Source organism: Zonotrichia leucophrys, chromosome 4, assembly GCF_028769735.1.
Source record: "Zonotrichia leucophrys gambelii isolate GWCS_2022_RI chromosome 4, RI_Zleu_2.0, whole genome shotgun sequence".
Lineage (NCBI taxonomy): Eukaryota > Metazoa > Chordata > Aves > Passeriformes > Passerellidae > Zonotrichia > Zonotrichia leucophrys.
This window is the reverse complement of record NC_088173.1, coordinates 2438587-2464104: the sequence shown is the minus strand read 5'-3', so window position 1 is coordinate 2464104 and position 25518 is coordinate 2438587. Positions and strand designations below refer to the sequence as shown.

The window sequence follows — 25518 nt, the reverse complement described above, 5'->3', positions numbered from 1 at the left end:
GATTTCCTTGACTTTAATGTATTTTAGTTTTCTAAGTAAGCAGAGCTGTTATCATTGTTAATCATTAATGTCTTTGGGAGTAGAAGGGAATGTCCCAGAGGGAGAGACTCTCCCTAAAACACCAGGAATGAAGAGTTTATAAAGTGCCTGACCCTTGGAGATGGTCCCTGGTGTCATCAGCAAGCACTGAAGGGCAGCTCCAGAGAGGCTGATCCAACATTGCTTATAACTAGAGCTGGATGTTTCCCTTCTTTCTCTTCATGAGCTGATTAAAAGCATGGTATAGCAACAGCAAAGAGCTCCAAGCAAGCCCACTCAGGAGATGGCATCACATTGCAAAATGTGGACCAGATCAATGCCAACACCAAGGATTACTCATTAACAGATGGTTACCTGCCCAGCTGTGACTTGTAACAGCAGCCATCCAGCAACAGACTGGGAAAGTTAAAAGAAAGAAAATACACATTACTCTGATAACACATTTTGTGTACTAAAAAGCTCCCTTCTGCCACCACCTGAGCAAAGCCATCTCTGTTTTGTAAGTGTCTGAGATAGGTGCACTGCAGAATCATGTCTCCTACAGATGCAGAGGATATTGCTAAAACTGAGATTTCACCAGAGCAGTCTATTGCAGCCCCACCTTGCCCCACAACCAAAATCCACAGGTTTGGCTGGTGCAACAGTGTCTGTGCTTGAGGCTTTTGCCATGTTCTGTCAATCAGAGACCACACCTCCTCACACCCAAAATCCCCAGAGCCACAACAACAGAAACAATACCATAGTCCTTGCTCAAGTTGTGTGCTGCCCTTTGAAGTTTCACCAGCACAGCTATGGAAGGGAAATGATTCTTTTTCATTTTTTTGACCCAACAAAGCCATGGCAGTAGGGCCCAGTGGTGAAGCAGAGCTATCTCTGCACAGTTTTGACATGATGGTTTATCATGGTGCAGGGAATTGGCACACTGCTCTGCCTTTCATCACAGCAATAACTCCTGTTAGTTCAACTAGGCCTATATAGGTTTATGGAATAAACTTTGCTACTGTGAGCAAGGCTTGGAACAGCAGGAAGCAGGAAAAGCTGGCATTTCCTTCCCAAAATCCAGCAAACAGGCAGAAGAAAAATTTTTGCCTCTGTGCATTGCTTGTTGCTAAAGACTTGAAGTAAATAAAGCTTCAGAATAGATCTATCTTATTTTCACTCAGTTCAAATCTGGAAATAGGATGTACAGACAGTCTGATCTGCCTGAGAACACCTAGCAAAGCTGAAACATAGATTTCCACTTCCTCTCCTCATTCTTCATTCTGGCCATCAGGTTTCAAATCAATAATGCCTATTCAATGGCTTGCAGACATCTGTTTACCATCAAGGTTACTGAAATTTTGCGAAGAAAGTGGGAAAAAAAGCCATTACCTGCTATTGCACTCCAGAGTTCCCAAAAGTTTTGTAGAAATGGAGAAGCAGGGGAGTGAGGAGAGAAGGAAGATACTTCTTTAAGGCTGTGGAAACACCCTCTTTCACCCACTTCCAGAATAAAAATCATCCACTTCCAGGACCAGAAACACTGTGTTTCTGTGGTGACCAACGTGTGTGTTGTAGAGAAGCATTTTTCCATGCCTAAAAGTAACAGAGAAGAAAAGCAAGAATGCAATCTATTGTTGGTGTTGTCTACTCCCAGCTGCTGCAGTTCATGTTGTAGATCTCCACTAAGAGCTGCAGTGTGTCCTTCTGGGGACTCGCAACTCCAAGCTTTTGGCTCAAACTGATTCCTTAACATGATAAAGGGAATAAATACCAACATCAGGAGCCACTTCAGCTGATAGGATGGGGCTGGCACAAAGTAAAAGGAAAAGTCATCAAACCCAGGAGTTGCAACAGCTGCCAGAGAAGCCCCACCATAAAATGGGAATTATCCCTGAGTAAGGCCTGGACAGTGATTTTAGGGTTCAGATGGATCTGAATCACTGAAATCCCCAAGTGTTCCATGTGCTGCCTTTGTTCAGCAGAGAGGTGTCTGAACAGGTCTTACAGCCATTGCAAAAAGGCAGGATTTGAGGTGTGGTTTTTTGGTCAATTATGTTAAATGATCAGTGAATCTTTCAGCCGTTTATAAACAGAAGAAACTCTGTCTGCCTCTTTCAAGCATTTTGTACAATTGTTAAAATGTTTGGGGTGTTTTTGAGAAACATTTTATCTTATTGGCAGGAAACTAGTCAGAAAACTAGACTCAGTTTTGATACTGAATTCTTATAAACTTCACAGGGCTCTGGGCCTTTGGGAGTTCATAGGTGCAAAGAATAATTTCTGTGCAAAAGCATTGTCCCATGGGTCAGGCTGAGGAGCCTGCAGAGCTGCTCTCCACCACCTTCTCAAGTCTTTTCATCTGTGACTCACTATTTCCAGTCTGGTGATGGAAACTTTGTATACAGGGAAATAAGAATCAGGTGTCTATAGAGCTAATAACTTAACAACCATGAGAAAAATAACAAAGCTATAGAAACAATCCATATGGAATTCAAGATACATTCCCTGACATTAGGTTTTAGATTTCATCTAGTCCCCATTTCAAATGAGGCTCTGTAAAATACTAAAGGGAAATAAATATATGTGTGTATACATATACATAAATATAAAAAAGAGAGAGAGAAAATCTGTACAAATAAGCTAGAGGAAAACCTGGCTTTGGGGTGATAAAATATTTGGCAGCTATAAGGCCTGGAGCATTGCAACTCATCCCATCAGTAAAATTCCAGCTAGAGTCTGGTTCTTGTTTTCAAAGAAAATTCCATTTTCCTTTTAAGAAAGGCACATTCTGATTCTCAATTTTGCTGTACATAATTTTGAACATTTCCTGCAGAACACAGAACCCAAATGTATTTGAAGCCATATTCTGCTACTACTAAAGACAATAAGTTTCAAAATAAGAGTAGGAATTCTTTTTCATATTTGCAGACTAATCCTTCTGTATCAAAGGCTGAAATCCATCCATTTCAGCAGTCATTTTCCTCTTTATACTGACATCGTGAGAAAAAGCAAAGGCAAATAAACACACAATAAATGAGGAGAAAGAGACAGAACTCTTGCTGTGGCTGTATACCAGATACTGATAATGCTGCCTCATACATTTGCCTTTTCCTTATTTCCCACACTGCAATGTTTTTTATTACTTAAAATTTAAAAATAATTAATAAAAGCTCAGACTGAGCCCAGCCTTTGAACTACTTAATAATAATAATGAAACAATATTAACAACTACCCTAAATCATTAAATATCTGCAAAACATAAATTAACTGAGTCAGCCATCAATATGAAATAATGAAATTGCAGAGGGTTTTTTAATCAATGAGTCGACTAGACATAAGTGGAAAAGACAAGCCTAGACACACACACACACACACATCCATTTGTATTCATTCCTCTGTACCAGCTACCAAGGTAGTGAGAGGGCTGTCTGGTAACTGCACATTCATCTGTTCTCCATTTTTCATTATTTTCTGACCATTGTAAATGTTTCTGAGACTCAGCTACTGCAGAACTGAAAAAAAATCTACAAACTCTTCTCATGACTGATTCCCCCTCTATTTTTGCAAATTTCTAAGCTTTTTCACATTGATAAAGTAACCCAAACTAATGGGATAGTGTTGTCGCCTGAGATGATCTGATTTCATGACTTTAGTTGACGTTATTGCTACACAGGCCAGACCCAGCTTCCCAGATAAGGAGACACTTGCAGGAGCATGGGTAGCACAAGGAACTGGTGCAGGATCTAAAGCCTCTGCAAGTGTGCTCTGTCCAGGACCTTTGTACAACCTGGTGAGTACATGTGAACAGGAAGTAATTAGAACTATTTCTGGTATTAAAAATACAACTTTTGATTTATCTTTCAGGAATGTGTAGAATGCAAGCAACCACATGTGGCAGTTCTGTTCCTGGTGTACTAACAAGGGACTCAGTGCTAACATGAAACTGATGAACAAACCCAACTAACTCCCTTTTTTTTTCTTCTCTGGGTCCTTCAAACCACACTAGAGACTTTGTTATCCCTGCCAGATGGGATTTCCTTCATCTCTGCTGCTTGATATCATTCCCATCATCCTGGGAACCATTACCAAAACTCATAATAATAGACTTTGAGTCTCTGAAATTTAATGAATACTCAAATCACCAGAACTGAGGTGAACACTCATGGCTAAAAGCATAGTGACTTTTTTTAAATAAATAAGGTAACACAGCAGCACTGTGAGTGCTTACTCTTTTGTCCTTCAAACTCCTCAGCTGTCCCAGCACAGCAGGGCACAGGTCACACCTGTCTCAGCAAATGGTGCAACCTCAGTCTTGTCACTCACACCCAAAACCAGCACCTTCGCCCCTGCGTGACAAGTGAGCCTCCACCTTCCCTTATGTCTCCTGGAGTGGTGCCTTGAGAGAAGCCATTGTAGCCATTGTGTTTCTTTTGCTAGAGCAAAGACAGAAAGCTGAAATAATTTTGCTTGTTTGCTTATTTCAGCAAGAAAAAAATAAATCAAACTAAATTGTTATTTTTGTGGGCCTTAGGATAAAATCCAGCTACATTGTGACCATGAACATCTCTGTGTGTCATCCCTCTTGTTTCCCTGGGAGCTTCAGAAGCCCAAAGGGAAAAAAATGCCATGGTTTTGGCTCTCAGGAAGAACTGGAGTCCCAGTCTGTCCTCTCTTGCACCAGAATTTGCTGTCCCCAAACTGGGGACAATCTCTGCCAAACAAACTCTTTCACCAGGCTGTGAAAAGCACAGCTGCCAGTGCTGCTGCTGAGCAGCTGGCATCCAGCAAGCATGGATTGGGTGCTGCAGCACTTCGCAGATAATCCTGGGACTGAAATATATGTCTTCAGCCAAATGTTTTCTCCTCCTCACTCCTCTCACCTCCCACACTCCCCCAGGATCTCTAGCAGCTCTCCTGGCTTCCCTCACCCACCAGCTCACAGCTCTGGGGTTTTCTGCACTGATTTCCTTTCTCTTCTCTCCAGGGACTGAAGCAGTGCTCAGATCTATCATGTTATTTCTTTCATCTCCCTCACTCTCCTCCCCTCAGACGTGTTGGCTGTGATGTCCCATCCTGGCCCATGATCTCCCAGCAGCCTCCAACCCCTCAGAGAGGAGGACAGCAGAGGGAATGCCATCCCTCTGTGCACAGGATGGGCTCGGGGTGTTATTGGGTGTCCCTGCTGCCACTGCCTTCTTGGGACCTCCTCTGGCAGTTCTGCAGGCCTTCCCCTTTCCATCACATCTCCAGATGGATCTTCTCCTGGATGTTCTCCACGTGGTTCCTCCAGCTGGCCTTGGCATGTTTCTGTTTAAACCCCACACCCTGGTGTTTCTCTGACACTGCTGCCCCTCAGCCATGGCCTCTTTGATCTTGCTCTGCACCAGCACCTTCTCTTCCCACACCTCTAGGCCTGCGCTCAGAGATGTGCCACCCCTCAGCTAAAAGGATCAGACCATGAGTCCCTCTCCAGCCCTCTCCAGAGGTGTCACCTCCTCCCCAGTCCAGTGCTGCGCAGCCTCCATGTCCTCATTGCCTGCATCACACAGGAGCAGGCACAGGGCCCTCCACAGCCCAGCACCCTGGGCCATTTTTGTAATGTGTACTTCTCTGTACTACTTCTTTTCATGTGTACTTCCCTGTGAAATCTCACTTTTGGCCAGATACAGCCCCTGCAGTTGCATTTCTATATTGCAGGTACATCTTTTTAATGTCTTTACCTGCAGCTGTGCTTATGAATGTTTTTATTGATGCAGCCAAAAAACCTTCAGTTCTGCTATAAAAAAAACAAATTATATTGATATAGCAATGGAAGAGCAGGGCTTCAGCTGCAGAAACAAAACCAAGCTGTGCTTTTACACTCCTAACCACACCAATCTGTGAGTCATTTAAAGCTCTGCTACGATCCACAATATGCAGAACTTTAATTTATACATCCCAAACCCAGATCTAAACAAACTTTTAGAAGTCCATTTCAGGATAGCACTTAGTTCTGTTCCAGCCAGATGACATGGTTTATCTGAAATACCATGCCTGCAGCCAGCCTAGGGTGCGTTTGCATGAAGAGACTCTTCCTCCCACTGCATGAATAAGGGTGGAAAGCAGGTAACTGTATTTCTCAAGGACTTTGGTATAAACCTTTGCTGATAACCCTGGCTGAAACAGTAGGCCCATATACAGAGGCGTGTGGGGTTTTTTTTAGCTGTGTACTCACTGCAAACTGACAAGAAGAGGTGTGGAGGCACCCACCTTCCACCGATGCCAACACATTTAGGTAACTTGAGCACAGGCTGATTTGCAATTGTTAGGCACTTACATTTTTAGCTGTGCTCAAATTCCTGCAATTCCACCCACTTTCTTCATTAGCATATTAGACGCCCCCATGGCATACTTTAAAATGGTCTAAAGTCAGGCATGTGTGAGGGAAGTGGCTCCACTGGTGCAGCTGAAGGCAGCTGAAGTCTTCCCTTTGGAAGGGGAAAGAGCACTAACAAGGAAGGGACAACCTCGTGGGAAGGATGCCAGCCCCAGAGCCTGCCTTGACTTTGGGGTGATCCCCTATGGTAGGATGGAGAACAGAGTTCAATAAGTAATGCTCCAAATATTCTGATTGCAGGCCTAATAATATCCTGTATGGAAACCTGTAGATGTATATAAAGATATATCTACATTTTCTGTATGCTTTTGATGTATGTGTGTATATATACATATATATGTGTGTGTGTGTTTTTGTGTATAAACCAGATGTTTTTTCTGCTCTGCAAGCTGCTCCTATGCCAAGGGCTGAAGAGCCAGCTGTCACCAGCTGATCAGCCTTTTGGCCACAGTGACCAGGGGAAGCCAGACAAAGAGGTGCCCTCTGCTAAACCTGTGCAGGGAGTGCTCCCATCCCTCTGGGTCACTGAGGCAGCTGCCCGGGGCCAGCAGAACTGCTTGGACACTGCATTTTTCAATATAATTGTAAGGACACTCATCCTAGTTTGTTGATCTAGCACAGTGTTTGTCTCAGCTTTCCCTGGGGTTTTTCTATCCCAAATTGAGGGGAAAATCTGTAAGGGACTCTTCAAGCTTCTCCCTTCAGTCTCCCTGATGCCAAGGTCGTGTTCCTATGCAGGAAAAGGACCCTTGGATCTCAGTCCCATGCCCTGGGGTACGTTTGGGAGAGCTGGTGATGTATCAAGGAGGCAGAGAGATAAAGCTGCCTCCTGGAAGCAGGGACACAGTGTTCCCAGCAGGGCTGCCCTCTCAGGGCATACAAAAACCCCACTACTGATGCCTCTTATCTCCCTCTGCTCTTGCCAGTCCATGGTCTCATCCTGCTGGGCACTGATGCACGCTTTTTTCACCAAATCAATAGGGATTCTATCCCTGGCAAAATTCCCAGGCCATTTTTCCTGCACTCCTAAAGATAAGGCAGGCAGAGATGCCCCAGGAAGGAGAGCAGCCCTCTCCCCATTGCCTAAATCCTCACTTCAGAAGTGACTGTGTACAACTCACAGGCTCAAGAACAGGCTTAGGCTAAAGATTTCACAACATGGTCAATATCCCTGCTGTATTTCCTTCTCTCTCTTTTTCCCCCCTCATTTTCCTGTACTTCCAGTGCCACTCCTTGTAATTGCTGCAGAAATGTAATTGCTGCTCTGTGTAATTGCTGCTGAAACAATCTGAGCTGTCATTGACTTACATTGTTCAGAGATCAGGAGGAACTGGCAGATGAGAGTCACCCCACCTAGCTTCAGGGGCCTCCTGAATATGCATTTACATCTGAGGCAGCTATCAAGGCTCACAGATTAGGCAGTGGAGACCTTGAAATATAGAACTGTTAAATTTAAGGTATGAGTCACCTGTGCAAAAGCATGTTTCAGCTCAAGGATGAAACAAATCATTCTTTATATACATGGAAGGTATTAAACAAACAATTCTTTATATCCCCAGACAGTATTAATTCCATCCCTAACAAATACATAAAGCACTTAGAATACAAAGGCAGCTTTGGAGCAGACACCTAAAGTTAGGCAAGATCCCAACTGGGTTCTCCTAAAAGAGAAATCATGTCTTTCATATCAGCTCTGCTAAGTGTACTTTGAATTAAACTGGACTTTCTTTTGCAAACAGGAGGCTGAATCCTGTTGACTACAGAGTGTAAAGCAAGAAAAAAATACCTCTTATGACATCACAGAGTGGGTGTTTTAATAGCACAAGCTGATGTCATTGCAGTGAATGGCAGCAGAATCTCATACATCTGCATCAGTCCTTTCTCACAAGAGCATAAAACAAACAGGCAAGATGCAATGGGAAAAGCAGCTTTTTCCAGGGGATGGAGGCTGTGCAAGACCAGCAGAGCATCACCATCCAGACCTTCCCACAGGAGATGAACATCTGCCTCCCTTCACAAACTCACCTGGGAATGAAATTGCAGCATGTGTGACTCTGGATTTTCTAACACACAAACTTTAGTCAACACTCCAATAAGCAAGGTCAATATCAGAGATATGCTCCCACCAGGATTATCTCCATGGATTATCTCCTACTTGCAAACAAGTTTCAGCTAACTGCTCCGCATACAGAGGGCTGATCTCAGCCAGGCATTGCTTCATCCTGCACACAGCACTGCCTCTGGAAATTTCTAAATCATGGAAAAGGTGGAGGTTATGTAGCTGTTGAGAGAGTGCATGCTCTTGGTATATTGGTAAATAATGGCAAATAGCTACTGAAAAGGATGCATGAGCAAATCTATAAATGAGGGAGAATAATAACTAAAGTAATGGTAATTAAATTTCTCCTAATCACATTGTTTCATCTTTCCAGAAAATACTCAAAGCATTAAGAAAGACCCAAGTTACCTCTTTCAGGAATGGGGAAAAGCATTAATTTCATTTTTGTGCCCTGGCCTAAGAATGTGCCACTCCAAGAAGGATTAGCTTTATTCAGATGAACTTCTAGCCGGCCTTTTTTTGTTTATCAGCCTGCTCTGGAACTGAGGTGTGAATCTGCACAATAACTGGTCTCAAGACTATCTTGAGATTGTGAGCAAATCTTTGCGAGCAAAGAATGCAAATGAGGAACAGGTTGGTGCTCCCTGGCAAGGCAGACACAAGGCATTTAAGAATACACTTCCCAAACTTGGACTCCAGGACCTTCTCCAGGGAGGTGGGTGAATGTCCTTACAGCACCCACCCTGACACTTGTTACAGGCTCTGGGCACCCATGGACATGTTCCAGTGGCTTTGCAGCTCTGTGGACGTGCAGGGGTGGGATTCACATTTACCTGGAAACTGGGATGAGATTATCACAGACAGCAATACAGTGCTAGCATGGACCTGGAAGAGAGGTTTCATCCCACTCCCATCAGACATTATTCTCCACTATTGGTACTTAAACTTCTGTATTCCTCTTGCTCTGGCACAGATTGTTCCAAGCACAGAGAGGGATGTGGAGGAAAGGGGAGTCATTGGAGGATTGAAGCACTCTTGTGTCACTGATACACCTTAGTTTACACAGGCATTGAACCCCTGTAACCAACCTGCCTTCCATCCATCTCGCTATCTCTCTCTGGCAGATAGAGCATCTGTATATTTTAGCAGTGTTAGCAGCAAGAGCAGCTCTGATGCACTGGTCCCCTCAGATCACCACACAAAGCCAGACAACACCAAGACTGTGCAGACAAGAAGCCAGAGGAGGATTACACTGTACCTGGAAAACATTTGGCTATTCAGGCTTGCAATCCCTTTGTGTTGCTAGAATAGAGCAAAAGGAAATAATTAAAGGCTAAAAACATACCCTACTATTATTAAATTCCTGAGGATGAGCTATTTTTAAGGTATATAAATATTTGGCAAGAATTCTTAATGATCCCCTTTTAAAGGAATTTCTTTATGTAGGCTAGGGTTAAGAAGATATTTTTGCAGAACCTAATAAAATGCATGTGAGTTTTATGTTGTCTCATACTTCCATTTAAACTGCAATATCTAAATGGCAACAGGTCCCAGAATAACTGAAAAATATTTTTCACATTTTTTCCCAACATTGAAATTAAATATCCATTAAGCATTATCAGCTCTAGTGGTATAAATTATTTACTTACTACATACACAATTACCATTTTAATGAGTTTGACACACTTAAGATTCTATAAACATTATTGTGCAGCACAGGATTTCTTAATACTTTGGGGAGATAAGGGATGAGGAAGAAAACCAATGTGCATTTTCATATTAGAAACTAATCATATAGATATTTAAAGAAAAACCACAAATAAAATAAGGATAAAAATAAAATTCTGTACAGCAGCATTTTAGACTATACAACAGATTTATCAATTGGGACAAAAATATAAACAATTTTTTATCTTTCACACAAACAGTTCAGAAAGTTGGTTCATGTGCAACATCTTGGATTTGCTAATATTTTGAGTAATACAGGCAAGATTTGCAGATGTGATCACCCAGCACTTCCCAACAATTTTTTTCTTCTGAAAAAATCAATAGTAACCTGGCTAAAAGTGACAGTTGGTCTACAGAGAGGAAGCATTTTGGTAAGATCAATGAAATCCTTTTCTATATTTTAACTGGCATTGGATTAGGGGTCACAAATCACACAGTTCTCCATCACTCCACAATGCTAAACCTGGGATGCTATTCCAAGAGCACAGAGAGAAGCACCTGGATGTGCCCCTTGTTTTGCCGCAGGGTGAACACCCACACTGCCCACAGAGCAACTCTGTTGTCACACAGCTTTGCTACAATCCCACAAGGCTTGGAAATCTGCCTGTTGGTGCAGAAAATAGGGGCATTTCTAAACACAAGTCACCGAGCTGTGGTTGGGAGCTGGGAGGTGCCTCAGACCTGTTTTGGCTTCTCACACCCCTCAGTAAGGACTTGCTGCTGGCCAACTGAGCCTTTGGAAACTTTTCAAAATCTCTGAGAAATTGTGAAAAGATGCCTCCAGGTGTTTGCATCACACTACCACACACACTCTCCCTTGTCTCCCAGCTACCTTGGGAGAGGCCATTTGAAATGACAGTATTTGCAGTATTTGCTGTCGAATCTGTGTTGGAGAGGGCTGGGGTGAGCAGCAGCGCTGCTGCTGAGAGACAACTACTGGCAAGGATTTCAGTTTTGTGGTGAAAATCAAGCTACTTCCAAAAAATAAAAATATGCTCATAAATCCTGGTTATCTCTGCTACAAATGAGACAAGGAGGCTGCCAGCTGAGCCACATCTTCTAGAAGTTTCCTGTTAAGAACATTAAATTCCAGCATCAGAGCAGAAACAGGAATAATGCAGTTCAGGCTACAGCAAAGGCACAAGGAAAACCAAAACTTGCAGGCAGAAAAGTAGTGCCAGGAGGACACAGCATCTTTGAAGGACATTAAATAGCCCCAGAAGACTTCCAGGGGCATGAGAAAGGACAACACAGCCAGGTACTGGCTCCTTCCCACGGAGCAGTAAAGCTCTTGCAAAGTCTCTTTGCAAAGCCTGTTTTTGTGTCTTCATAACCCCTTATTCTTTGTCACACAGCTCCCCAGAGCTAAACTGTGCAGTGATTTATTTTGCATGTGTGTTATATCACAAACTTGTTGACAAGGCACAAAACTGCAGTAATCCTATGGGAGAAGTCTCATTGCAAGTTTGCCTGGATTTATACTTTCTATTCTTCACAAAGCCTTTAAAATTAAACCACAACAAAACTGTGACTTGTGGAACCATTGAGGCTGAAACAACTACAATTGAAAATCAGATACCATGACAACAAGTGAAATATAAGACAACTGCTACATTAAATGAGATTCAGAATGCTGCAGGATTTTCTGAGTGTTGGGATTGGAGGTTTTTTACATTGCTGGTTGTTACAGTTTCAGGTTTGAGTACTGACACAGGTCAGTAGACCTCGCTCTTCCACCTAAAAGGATGAAAAGACACTTTTTATTTATCATCATGGGATTAGGAAAAGAAGAGAGTAACTCTGCACAAGTGGAGCTTCCACATGGAAAAAACCAGGAAAACTAGAAGAGAAATAAAGCCAGTTAGAATTCAATTATCTTCAGGAACAAGCTGGCAAGATAAAGGATCAAGTTATCAAGCAGGGCTTCAATTAGGCTGATTTCTAACTGTAAGTAGATTTGATTAGTAGTGTAAATCACAGTATGAGGAGGCAACTTCAAATCATATCATAATGCTGAAGTTACACAGTAATAAAAACTAGACCACATCCCTAGTAAAATATTGGAAACCATCAGCCAGACAGGCTGCCCACATTCCTTTCTAGTAACTCCTGATTCTTTTATATTCTGCCAGATATTGAAAGGAAAGCTGACATCATTAATGACTTCTAGGTCTAAGGAATTAATTTCTATTAGTTCTAGCTAAGAACTCATTCTTGCAAACAATCTGCTATTGATTGGCATGACAGCATAGCATGGGGAGAAACAGCTTTTCCCATGTCCCTTTGTTTACAGGATTTCCAGGCATTATGCCAAAGCTTTTCTCTATGTTAAAGAAAACTCCATTCTTCCACATCCTTCATTTCCCTGCACACAACTTGACTCCCATGCTGTCAAAATCCAATTGAATCCTTGATACAATAAAACCCATTTTGTTGCACTCAGAATTTATGAACTTCCATTTGCTTGTTTCTCTGAGCACAGCAGCTCAGGGATAGGAAACAGGAGAGGGTGGAGAAAGAGCTCTTTGATTTACACCTGGCTTTTCTTAGTTTCATCTGATGGCCCCTAATCCTTGCATTACAAAGGAGTGTGAAAGTCAACTCCCTCTCCATGGCACTCGAGGTTTTTCAGCTGTTCTTGCATCTCCCCTCAGCTGTCCCTTTTTCCAGATGAAGAATTCTGCATTGCTCACTCCCAGTCATTTGACTGCCCTTGCACAATTTAAGATAAGCAACCTTGTTTCATCTAATACATTGATCAGAGATTAATAAAGACTGTAATGACTGCATTTGAATTTCAAGTTTTTATCTGTCAGATGCTAGGACTTTATTTTCCAAGACACAAAAGCAGTGCAAAGCATAACCCAGGTCAAAAAGTCCTCTCTTGAGTTTGACTGCTGTTATTTTAGTTTTGATTAGAACAAAGCTAAGAATTTTCTAGAAGATAAGATTTTCCAAAAAAATTATGGCCATTTATCTGTGCAATGAAATATCTGCTTAAGGGCAACTATTAGCAAAATACTATTTAAAAAAAAAAAAAAATAAACTCTTTAAAAATACATAAATATTGAAGTATTTTCACATCACTGAGCTGTGTTCTGCCTGCTGTGTTTCCCAACTCTCTAGTAGTATTACGCCACCACGATTTTATCATGACTCTAAAATTAGTTTAAAGCTTGAAAGTTTTAAAAAGTACAGCTATTTTCACAGCTTATACCTTCATTCGGGCCCACACTGAGTCGAGTCTAATGTCAACAAAGATTTTTTCCTCAATATCAAAGGCAAAATCACTTACCAGTAGAAAAATATAAAGTATTAAAGCTAATGGGTGTTGTATCCCTTACACTCACTGGAGTATTTGATGTAACACTTAAACATTAAGCTTCAGGAATCTTAATTTGTTATTACAAAATCATACATACCTTCTTTCCCACCTTACACATTTGAGTATAAGAAACTCAGTGACAGCGTCCAGTACTCTCAACTGTTGTCATTATGGTGCAAGAGTTCTATTGTCGGTACATGGCAAGGGTTCCACATTGCCAGAGTTTTGTTCTTCCTTGATGTTTCTCGTAGGCAGCTTCTCCAGGCACTGACTCTTCCTTGTCCTTGCAGTAGACAACCAGCTCCAGCTCCCCCATCCAACCAATCCACTCTTTTATAACACTCTTCTGACTGGCTACAGCTGTGGCCTGTTAACATCAGGGCTGCTCCTAAGCCTTAGTAATTGGCTCAGCTGCAACTCTTTAGGGGATAAGATTACATTTTATACCACCTTCATTTACCCATACTGTATCCCCCTACACTCAACTATTCAGAATATTGGTTATTCTTGGTATGCTTTAGGAGCAGAGAAAGAGGAATTAATCAATATTTACCTTGATGCTTTAAACCTGTGTGGATTCTGCAGTCCAGGAGAGATGCAGCATGACTTTTTAATTCTCACAATCATTTCAAACCAGTGACCCCCCAGAAGCCTCTCTATATCCACTCAGTACGATGAGCAGATTTCCAACACTCTCAATTCTTTGTGCACTCTTTTGCATGTCCAGGCTTATAACCTCTCCTGAAGAAATGGTAACACAGGAAAAGGAGAAGGTGGCAAAACCAACATGTTCAGCAGTCTTGAATATCTTTTCCTTTTCAGAACTCCACCTAGGGCTAGAAGAGTAACTGAGATGAAAATAGACAAGGAGAGGCACTGAACCCTTATTGAAAGGGCAATAACCAAATTGCCTTTCCCCAAAGTAAAAAGGCACTGAGACCAGCGGTGAGGAGGGACCCAATGATCATCACACCACTGTGTAATTAGATAAATATCTCTGGTATGGAAACATCACCAGTGTTGGCTATTAAAGCAGCTACTATTCCCAGCACAGGAAATTCACAATTTTGGTTTATTTTGGGTTTTTTTGTTGTTGTTGGATGGGGTAGGGTTTTTTGCTGTTGTTGGTTTTGTTGGTTTGTTGTTGTTTGCTTCTTGCTGCTTGTATAGCAATGTCTTATTGCATACAACCAGGCAATGCATTAGACAACACTGAATTCCACTTGGACCTCTTCCCAAGTGTTATGAGACAGACAGGAAGACATTAAGAAAATATCCTAATCTTTTTTACAGCAGTAACTGATTTTACTTACATTTCAAAAATCTACTAAAACACAGGGAATACTATTAGAAGATTAAACTGAAATTATCTAAAATAAAACGTTTGGATGGGGGAATTTAAAGTGAGTTTGCCTTGAATAAAGACAAGAAGGGTAGGGGTCAAAATAATTATTTTAATTGCACCGTTCAATGGAATCATCCCAGGGAAAATAATACAGAAATGGAAAAAAGCAAAACCAAATAGCTCAATACTTTCATTGGAATACTATTTTTTCATTCTAGGACTTCCAACTCATATCAGAAGTGATGGTCTCTAGCCAGCTCTTTGAAGGCAAGTGGATATTAAAAACCACTTACATCTTGCAGAAACATGTCTCTAATACATATCTCCATTGTTGCTGATGCCAAGCAAAATACCAGAAAATTTAATTAAAAGCAGAGATTTAAACAAAAGTAGCTTTGTACTGATTCTCAGTGGCCTTATTCTTCTCACTCTTTACAGTTATCAGAGAGGGAAGGTCTGACGTCCGGTAAACTCCAGTCCTCATCCTCCCTTGGCAAGATCTCAGTTCAGAGATGTAACCTTCAAAGCTGAGGTTCCCTTCAGAATCATCACAGGAACGTGTCCCAGAGTCCTCCAGCTTGACCCCATCCACATCAATTATCCTGTTCACAGGGAGCTCCATTCCAGGGTTCCCTCTCACAGCAGGAGGATTAAAGTTTCTGCTGGCCTTGGCTTTGTGAGAGGTCTGCTCATAGGAGTTTCCTGAAGTCCCTTGTGAATCATTTTTCTTTCTGTTTGCACCTAACAGAAGAATTAAAAACAAACAAAAAAAAAAACACAGAACAAGAGAATTATGTATCTTCTGGTTTTAGCAGTTTTCAATATTGCAGCCTTCTCTGAGGCCCCAAAGGTAGTCAGCTGGGATATTCATCCACCAAAGAGACTTACTGATGGAAATTTAGCTAAACACTGGATCTCAAAGATAAATGTGAAATACTAATATGTATCTGTCTTAATGTAGCATTTTTCAGAGTTCTTGAAAATGCTCCATTAAAAATAACTAATTAGTATAATTTTGTACACCTCTAGAACAAAAAAATTCTTACAGCAGCAAACCCAAGGGTGGAGGAGAAGAAGGACCTTCCACTTGGGCAGAATAGGAGCTGTTCCTTCAGTTGAACTGGTCTTCAAGACCCTGCTGAGATAGTATTTTTACTTTGCTAGGGCTTAATTCTCTAGCAGACTAGTAAGGGATTATTTGAAGTTGCAGGTCACTGTCCTGAACTGCAACAGAGCAGTTATGAGCCACAGGACAAGAATAAAAGAAACAACTTCACAGAATCACAGGTTGCTTCAAGTTGGAAGGAGTCCAGTGGGGCATCTGGTCCCACCTGCCTGCTAAAGCAGGATCATCCCAGGGCACATGGCCCAGGATTCTGTCCAGATGGTTCTGGAATATCTCCAGTGAGGGAGACCCCACACCCTCTCTGTGCAATCTGTTCCAGTGCTCAGAACAGTGAAGATGTGCTTCCTTATCCAGGTGGAACTTCCTGTGCATCAATTTCTGCCCATTTCCTTGTGTTCTGTGGCTCAGCACCATTGAGCAGAGCCTGACTCCATCCTCTGTCACCCTCCCTGCAGATATTTATAAACATTGCTGAGGTTCCTCTCAGTTGTTTCTTCTCAAAGCTGACCAGGCTCAGCTCTCCAATTCTTTCCTCCTAAAAGAGATCCTCCAGACCCTTGACCAACTTAGTGGTACTTTGCTGGACCTACTCTAGGAGTTCCTTGTCCTGAGGAGCCCAGAACTGGACACAGCACTCCAGATGTGTCCCACCAGGGCTGAGCAGAGGGGCAGGATCCCCTCCCCTGACCTGCTGGCACCATTGCTCCTCCTAACCCACCCCAGGGCTCCATTGGCCCTGTCAGGCACAAGGACACGCTGCTGGCCCATGGACACCTTGTGTCCACCAGGCCCCCAGGCCCTTCTCTGCAGAGCTGCCCCCCAGCAGGTCAGCCCCAGCCTGGGCTGCTCCGTGGGCTTGTTCCTGCCCAGGAGCAGCACCCTGCATTTGTCCTGGCTGAACTTCAGAAAGTTCCTCTCTGCCCACCTCTCCAGCCTATTGAGATCCTTCTGAAGGGCTGCACAACCCTCTGAGGTCTGAGGGCTTTAAACACTCAAGGAACACCTGAGTTACATCTAAAATCACAGTTGCCAAGATTCAGGCCTATTCACACAAAGTCATCACTATCCTAAGACAGCTGTAGTTCAAACCCTCGAGCTCCCACAAGCCAGTTTTGTGTTAGGTGTGACCCTGCAAAGTACAAGGAGCTTCTGAAAGCAAATGTACAGAAGCTGGTTTGCCTGTGTCAACAGCAGCAAGAAGGGAAGGATGAAGGAGCTGATTTCAGGATTCACACCACAGTTAGCAACATGGTTTCTGGAACTGAGGCTCCCCCCATAATGATATAAAGAGGGACAACATTTTCAGATACAGAGAACTGCTTTCATTAGATCCAACTGAGAGCCAACAAAAAAAAAAAAAAAAGAGAAACTTTCAAGGCACAAAAGCAGGCCTGAGTAGAGACTTCAATTTCATATCTAATTCCCTTTTTCCATATATCTTCTTATCCATCTTTTAAAATATACCATCTTATCTGACATTCTTTACCCAAAGCATTCTCAAATTTTGTGCCACAGTACATGCAAGTGCCTGACCAGCATGTTTAGCCACACAAATCCCATGAGACTGGTGTGGTTAAATCCCATAAATATTTTTAAAACCCACAAATATTTTATTTGTGTTTATTCCATGAAGTGATTGGTACAGTTTTATGCAAGGAAAAGAAATTTCCATGTATAATCAGCGTAATCAAGAACTTTTTGATATGGAGAATGGAGGAAATGCAAATGAAAAAGACCAAAAAAGCACTTTCACACACTTTCAATCAAATCACTCCAGGGTCTTCTTGAGGCTTAAAGCTTTCTATTTAAGAAAAATAAGTTAAAATCCTCAGTAGTGCAATGCTTAGTGTTTTAGCTGCAGTGAAGCCCACATGAGTAATGTGAGTATTTTGCATCAGTAATGCTTGCTGTGTTTTCAGAGGAATTAGATCAAACTCCAAACAAATCAGCTGAGCAGAGAGGCAGAAAGCTCCCAGCCCTGCTAGCCCAGCATGACTTCAGCCTACTAAATTGCAGCTAACATTTAATGGGACTGTATTAGACTTTGTGTTTAAATCTCCCTACTGAAACTAAATGTTGCCTTAATTTTAACTGCTGCTTGCCTGGCTGGGCTGCAAAATGCTATTATTCTGTTCTGGAACGTTTATCTTAACATGAGTGTACTGAATTGTTCTCTTGATCTCTTTAATCTACTATTCTACACCCTTTGAGGAAGACCTGTGACTCTCCTTTCAAGTTGCTTTAGAAGCGCTACAAATTGCTGAAATGCCTACTAATGACAAATTCCCACAAATACATGGCATTGACAGAGCATGAGTCACCCAGCTGTCCTAGCACTCAGAACACATCCTCCTATGAAATGTCATGCAAAGGAACATCTTTGATTGAGGTGGAAGGTCTCATATCTGTTGACTTGGACTAGGTTGAAACACTTTCCACAGCCAAAAGACACAGCCTGCATTAACAGGGCACAAGAGATGAAAGAGCTGGAAACTCTTGTTGAAGAACACTATGGAAGGTGCAAGTATTGCTGAATTTATTTGGGTGCTAAGCCCTTCTACAGTTAAAAATAAGAAATGCCATTAAGTCTTGGAATTATGGTGTCACTGAGTCAGCACACAAAGCAACTGGGTGTGCAAGCTGCCCAATGGGAACACAGCAGAAATAAGGTCAATGTTTGCTCCCAGGCTTCACAAGACATAAGCTCATCTGAACAAGAACATATCCACATTATAGACATATTTTTCCATTAATGTCCTTTTTAGGAGCAATCTCTCTGCAGCATCAAATAAATTACTACTAGAGGCAGGGCAGTAATAGAGAACATCTTGTCTAAAATACCAGTTCAAAAGAATGTGGAATTCCTAAGGGAGGATACTGTGAAGATGATTTCACTTTTCCTGTCCGGGTAGAAAATATCTTAGCTCATCTTCACCAAATAGGAAGATGATTTCAAGAGTAGCACTACACAGAAAAAATATTTCAATGTAATTTTTTTCCTCACTTTTTTAAGAAAAATCTTTTATGGAGCAAGGCTATTTAACACAAATAGTAGGTGAGATCTGCCAAACCAGCTTGTGCATAAATGTATAGCACAAGTTTTTAAGTAGACTCAAGACTTGCATGTACTTAGTGGAGCTTTATAATGAGGTTTCAATGCAGTTTGTAACACTCTTACACTGGTCTCCTTCTCATGTTTTCTGAGTAACAAATGCCTGAAGACACTCAGCTGTGCAGGGCACCATCTAAGGTGCAGAGGGCCTTCACAGGGAAAACTTCTCTTCACATTTTCTTGACTGAAGTGATGAATACCTCCATGGAACACTCTGCAGATGCTTTGCCATGTATGGAGCATGTCAGGAATGTTATTACATTCCCAAGTCTAATCTCTCAGACGTCCTACCTAACTTCAGTAGAGAAAGGAAGACACGGCTTAGGGCAGCAGCCACACAGGTGAATTTCCAGCCTGTTTCATCCCTATTGGTAATCTCCTCCCTTGCTAAGCATTCCACACAGCTCTTGAGAAATTTTCTTGTGCATCTGATCTTGTTGATATGTTCCAGCTGGTTTAAAGATGGGAAGATGGAGGCCATCCTTTTTCTTTAAACCAGAGATCTGCTGTGTTACAGACTCACAGCCAAATAACTGCTTAGAAGGCTTAACTGCACCCACCTGCATTTTTCCAAAGGTGACTACAATCAGGCACTGTTTTGGCTGATCTCCTGGTTTCTGTTACCAATATTTCTCTTTTTGTGATATTTGGATTTTTTGTATTATTCTCAAGCACTCTAAATTTAATATGGTCATTATGGAGAACTATATTTATAAAGACAAAGGGAAATCTTCTTCTGTATTAAACAATCCTCCAACTTTAAGATCTAAGCAAAAGATCACAAGACACTGTCTTCCAGGTAGTTTAGCAATAAGGGAGCATGTGGCCAAATTCCACACAGGGAATTCCACAAAACACCTGGAAATTTCAGGAGCAACATTAACAGCAAAATGTAGATGAAAGGATCATATAACTCTAAGTCTAATGCAGATTCTTGGCGATTTAAAGGCCTGCTCACACTACCTTGCAATTATATTGTTTCTATACCATAATTAATAAATGCATTTATCTTCAATGTGCTAAATTTTAGTTACAATTTTCAATAAAATCTCTTTCATGTAAATTGAGTGTTTCACTCATCATTCTACTTTTGCTAAAATTCTACTGTTCTTGTGAAAATCATTAACTATTTAGATGGCTCTAAGTCCTACTGAAAGATAACAAGAATATCCTGCTTTTCATACCATGGATCCCAGGCATTTGACTTCTAATGCCTGAGAGGATCTGATCTCAGTTAAAGGAAAGGAGCTCCAGATTAATGATTTTGTACTGACTTAGAGCAGATAAAAATCTGTTTGAAGTATTTCATAAAACTTAGAATATAACTTGTGAAAAGAAGCCTGAAGTTTTCAGGGGCAGTTCCTGGGACTGGAGATTTACAGACTTGTTCCATGCCCAGATGCAATCAGTCTCCCAGGCAGCTCGGGGTGTGCTGTGACACAGGAGCCTGGGCAGGCACTGCTCCAATCTCTGACTCCAGGAGCCTGCCCCAAGGCGGTGCCACACTGCCTGAGAGAGCATTTTCTTACATGAGACTGAGAAAAGGAGCCCTTTGGTGGTCACTTCTGTAGTGGGTGAATAGATAGTCACTTCTATTTCAGGGTCCTGGAAATACATCAATATAAATAACTTCTCCTTAACATGGACATTATCTGTCAGTTTCACTCTCAGACAGACACCTATCCCTTTCTGTCCTAAACTGTTAGGAAATGCTACTTCTACATATTAGCCCTCCCACACATGGATTCTTTTAAGTGGTGGATGAATGACTTCCACACTGGCTGACATACTGTTACTACTGCAGGAATCTTTTTTTTTTTTTAAGTTTGTACAGTGATTTATGCTTCTGAAGGGAAAAGGATACTTTACATCAAAGCTTTAGAATACCAGAGGTTAAATTTTCTTTGGCAGTTTCCTTCTTTTTATCTCGTAATTGATACAGCACCAAGGAGAAAGCAGACTTAATAAAAGATTCCTACCTACAGTTTATGCTAAATCTTTTCAAAGGAAATTTGACTTTGTATGCTGAATTTCACTTGCATGATGAAACAGCAACTGCAGCATATGCTCAGTGCCTTGAAATCTGACTCAGTAAAATGAAGGCATTGAGCCAGGAAATGGGTTGTGCTACAAAGCAGCAATATTCTACATTACCAGTTTATTTACTTTTTTCCTGGGAATTTTGTGAGTACATTTGCAGCATTAAGTTTAGAAATGGGCAGATGAAAATTCTTTCATTGCACTCATCTCCAAAGCATTCACAAGAAGAACAAAGCACCAAACATTATTCAGAAGGACAAATTTGAAATATCACATGGAAGAGGGAGCTCACCACTGGCATACATATGCAAAAGAGGGAGCACTGGAATCTGTGTTTGCTGAAGGCAGGGACCCTTCATGTGCACAGCTACAACAGCAGCTGAAGGGAACTGCACACAATGCCATTTAAAATCCAGGAGCACTCCACAAATAAATTCAAAAGTTCTGAATTTTGATCCAGGCAGACATGTGTGCCCTCAATAACACTGTCCAGTTTGTTCAAACTTTCCATTTCTCCACTGCTAAACCTGAAACATTTTTGACTACTTTTCAAGCAGTAGATATGATAAAACAACACTCCAGCAGCCTGCACATACTCAGCCTTCAGTGTGATCTTCCAGCATTTATTGTTTTGGTTTTCCATCAGTGGTCGGTAACAGCAGGTTTAATTATTGCAGAGTCCTATGTTGGGAGATAGTGGATTGAATTACTTGAATCCATTTTAATTTAATCTGCCACTCATTAAGTTATTTTTCAATTACAAATGTCTAAAATGTGGTTTCACTGGGCTACTGGGTACATTTCACCAATAATTCAGCAAAGTTCATTTCATCATCCAAATGCTGCCATGGGTTGAACAGATCTGGGTTTGGCCCACATGCATTTGGTTCAAAGGGCAGCTGTCATTTCTCTAACATTTCATCCAGTCAGTGATAAAATTTGCAATTCTTTCTAAAATGTTTATCCTGTTGCTTGATCAAAATAAGTTTACATTTCAAATAATCATCCCCCAAGGTCTTCCTTGCTTCCCATTTGTCTACTCTGAACTCCCCTTCTCCTCAGTTTGTTGTGGATCACAGTCATGTACTACATGTAATTCTCTCATTGAATCATGCTCTGATTCAAAGAGGATTAACACATCCCAGCCTTAGTGTTTCTGGATTCTCATGGGTACTTCTTTATATTGATCCAGAATCCAATTATCTTCTATAAATTTACACAGAACCAGTAAAGGATATAAGTTACCACATGAAAACAGCCTTTGTAAAAAATAATGACTTAAATTATTCTTACATCTTTTACATCATAATCACCCCCTCTTCTTGATTTTTTATTTATGTTTTCATTCATGTGGTTATCCTGATTTACATAGGGAACACCACTGGACTGTCTGTAAAATATGCCACATGAATTAAGAGATTATATAAAATATTAGTTACATAAATATTGTATCATTTATTACAAAAAAAACCTTTATTTTCAACTTTTGAAGATAGAAATGTGATTTCTCTTAATGACCTCTTAATCTCCTTAACTACCACAAACTTTTTTCCACTTGGAATTCATTACCATTAGAATTGAAATATTTAGTAGCCAGAAAAGCAAAAGTCACAGAAATACCACTGATCTCTGCTCTAATTATCTGATCTCTATTCTTCAGCTGTGGGGTACTGCATCCTTTTTGTGAATAATAAAAAAGATCAGCTGGGGATTTTTTTGGGGGGCTTTTGGAACCATAGCCTATACAAGACTCTGAGAGACTATTCTGCTTTTTATTTCTGCATAATTTATCTTTCACAACAAAAACATCCTAGCACTGGTACTAACTATTCCATTTTTGAAAGATTTCTTTCCAATAAGAAAGTAAGCAAGTTTATTTCGAGGATACAAATCTATTTCAGAAAAACAGCAGTTTCTTTTAAAAAAAGCTATATAACTTTAGACTAAATTAATTCTTTAACTTCCATAGACATTCTACTATGCAATATTACAGAGAGTTTACCATGCTTTTATTTCCCCTAGCTGGCTTTCTATCTCAACCAATGGCACCATAGGCTTGCTAAAAGATGGTTTTGAATAAACTTTTCAGTTGCAGTGCTGGATCCAGTCTATACATCTCCTTAAAAAAAAAAAGACCTTCATACTTGGCAGACAATTCCACTGACTGTAACTCTAGTTACAGTCGTTTTGAGAATAATTCTCATTCTAGCTGAAAAACAATGCCCCAAAAAGAACGGGTGTCTTTTTTTAAGAGAAAGAAGAACAATTTGATGGACTCAAACCTACAGTCTGTGCACTTCAGTCTGGATTGCTGCAAACTGTCCTATCTCAGGCTGAAATGGTATTTAGTGAAACAGCCCAGTTGCTATCAAGACAAAATGCCAACCTACTTTGTAGTAGAGGCAAAAACCATCATGAACAACTCAGACCAGTGGAATATTGCAAATAAACAATTCAGTGCAAGGCCTGTGGCTTAATACAGCTCTTGAGGAGTCTACAGGTGTGGGAGGCTGCCTTTCCCCATGGGTAACACGTGTGTCCAGCCTTTTGGGAAAAACTGGGCAATGTTCAAAGTACCCAGACTATACCAGGCAATTAAAAAAAAAAAAATAAAACAAAATAAAAGCCAAGGGGATTCAATCAGCGTTTTGACGCTTTCAAAAATGAATGCATCACTTCAAGCCAATCACACCACACAGTAATTATTTCTTCCACAGATGGGACCACCATTATATGCAGAGACATGAAAGAATGTCTTCAGATTCTAGCAACCTCTGGTTTTTAAAGTGGGAAATTTGCCAGAACTAGCAGGCTTATTCAAAATGAAGACATTTTCTCTTGACGAGTAATGCAACTAGAATCAGTAATGATTCTTGTGTTGCTAATTTATTTGCTATTTACTTCATAGCTAAGTATTAATACATTATAAAAACATTTCAATTATTTCAGAAAGTTAAGAACTGAGCTTGAAAATGTGTTCTCAATAGCTCTGAGTGATGCAAACCTTATTTTGCTGACTTCCATTGTTCATATTTTCCTTTCTAGATCATCAAGTGAAAAAAAACCCAAGTGTTACCCATTAGAGGGATGGACATTGGCCTGGCTTTGCTACACCAGCAAATTGCCCCCTGCAGAACATGAGGGACCCTTCACTCCTCCCAGTCCTTTTCCCAGCATTTATAAGCCCAAAATGTGCAGGGTAAGCACACACGTCATTTGTCTTTAGGCCAATTTGGAAGCAAGACCAGAGACCTCTGCAAATTATGAAGTCATTATTTGTCTTTATATCCCAACATTTTAATTGAATAAACCAATCAGAAATGCAATTTCCATTGATGGGGGTTATGAATGAACAACCATTAAAGCACTTAAAAAAGCAACCATTATTAATGATTTAGTCCTTTGAGATTTCAATTCTTGACTGGAGAGAGTTTCCAGAAGTCTTTATTATAATTATGTACATCATCAAACTGCCTTTCCATGCAAACTCCGATCATGAAAATAGAAAAGTTTTGATTCACCCCACATTTTTTCCATAAAATCACCGTTCTTTTATAGAATACAGTTCCCATTAAATAGTAGTGTGTGAGGAGTGTAGAATGCAGCTAATATATGCAATAAGATTGTAGCAAAAAAGGAAGTTTTTTCATATATTTTTTAAAAATTTTTGTTATATCTAAAAAAAAAATCTGGTTTGTCAGAAAGAGAAAGAAATTTAGATTTTCAGTTTTGCAAAATTAGTTAGATTACTTACTCATGGGTGACTATGACAAAATAATAAGGCGCAATCACCACTGAAAGTATAGAACACTAGTTGAATTACATGCTAATTAAAATTAATTTAAAAAAATAAATTAAATATGAATGGTATTACTTATTTGTTGTGAAAAAGTCTGAATCATTTTAGAAGGGGAACTGCCACAGGACTTTCAACTGCTTTATTTTTTTTCTTGGAGGCCCACAAATATGTGAGAACACAGTGACTTTTGGAAAAACTGGATTTTCATTCCCCAGAACACAATGAGACCTAGTTAACAGCACGACACGCCTCTCTGCAGAATTGTTCTTTTTTAATTAGGCTTCACAGTGCTGTTATGTAGGACCCATCTCAAAGAGTGAAAAGAGTAGTGTGGTCTCCAGCACCCAACCAACCCCTCATTTCTTACCCAAGTCTACCAAATAAAGAGGTGGTTACTTTGGTTATTCCACATCAAACGAGCTGAGATCTCCAGCTCACCACTTCTTAAAGACCAGGGAAGAGTTGCTTTAGTTTAAAATAAGAAGGAAAGTAATGAATAAAAAGTTTAGCCCAAGAACCCAAAGACAGAAGAAATTCTCCTTTCAGGAGTTCCTGTTATGACTAATTCCAAAGAAATCTCCTGTCTT

At 40.7% G+C, this 25518-nt stretch overlaps 1 protein-coding gene and 1 long non-coding RNA gene across 3 annotated transcripts in view; both read right to left on the bottom strand.

Annotated features, from left to right (window-relative positions):
- Positions 1-7884: 7884 nt before the first annotated feature.
- LOC135447240 (uncharacterized) lies at positions 7885-13818 on the bottom strand. 2 transcript variants are annotated; one of them, XR_010440029.1, is made up of 3 exons: positions 13607-13818; positions 9715-9758; positions 7885-8422 (listed from the first exon to the last, which is right to left on the bottom strand). It is a non-coding gene; the product is annotated as an uncharacterized LOC135447240 (long non-coding RNA). The 2 variants fall into 2 exon arrangements; XR_010440030.1 differs by lacking the exon at positions 7885-8422 and adding an exon at positions 8527-8647 and having other exon boundaries at positions 13607-13789.
- A 1144-nt stretch (positions 13819-14962) lies between these two features.
- RGS12 (regulator of G protein signaling 12) overlaps positions 14963-25518 on the bottom strand; it is an 85961-nt gene continuing 75405 nt past the window's right edge. Inside the window, exon 18 of the mRNA XM_064710247.1 lies at positions 14963-15595. Coding sequence (XP_064566317.1) covers positions 15234-15595 — 362 coding nt within the window. The 3' untranslated portion in view covers positions 14963-15233. The remainder of the gene's footprint in view (positions 15596-25518) is intronic.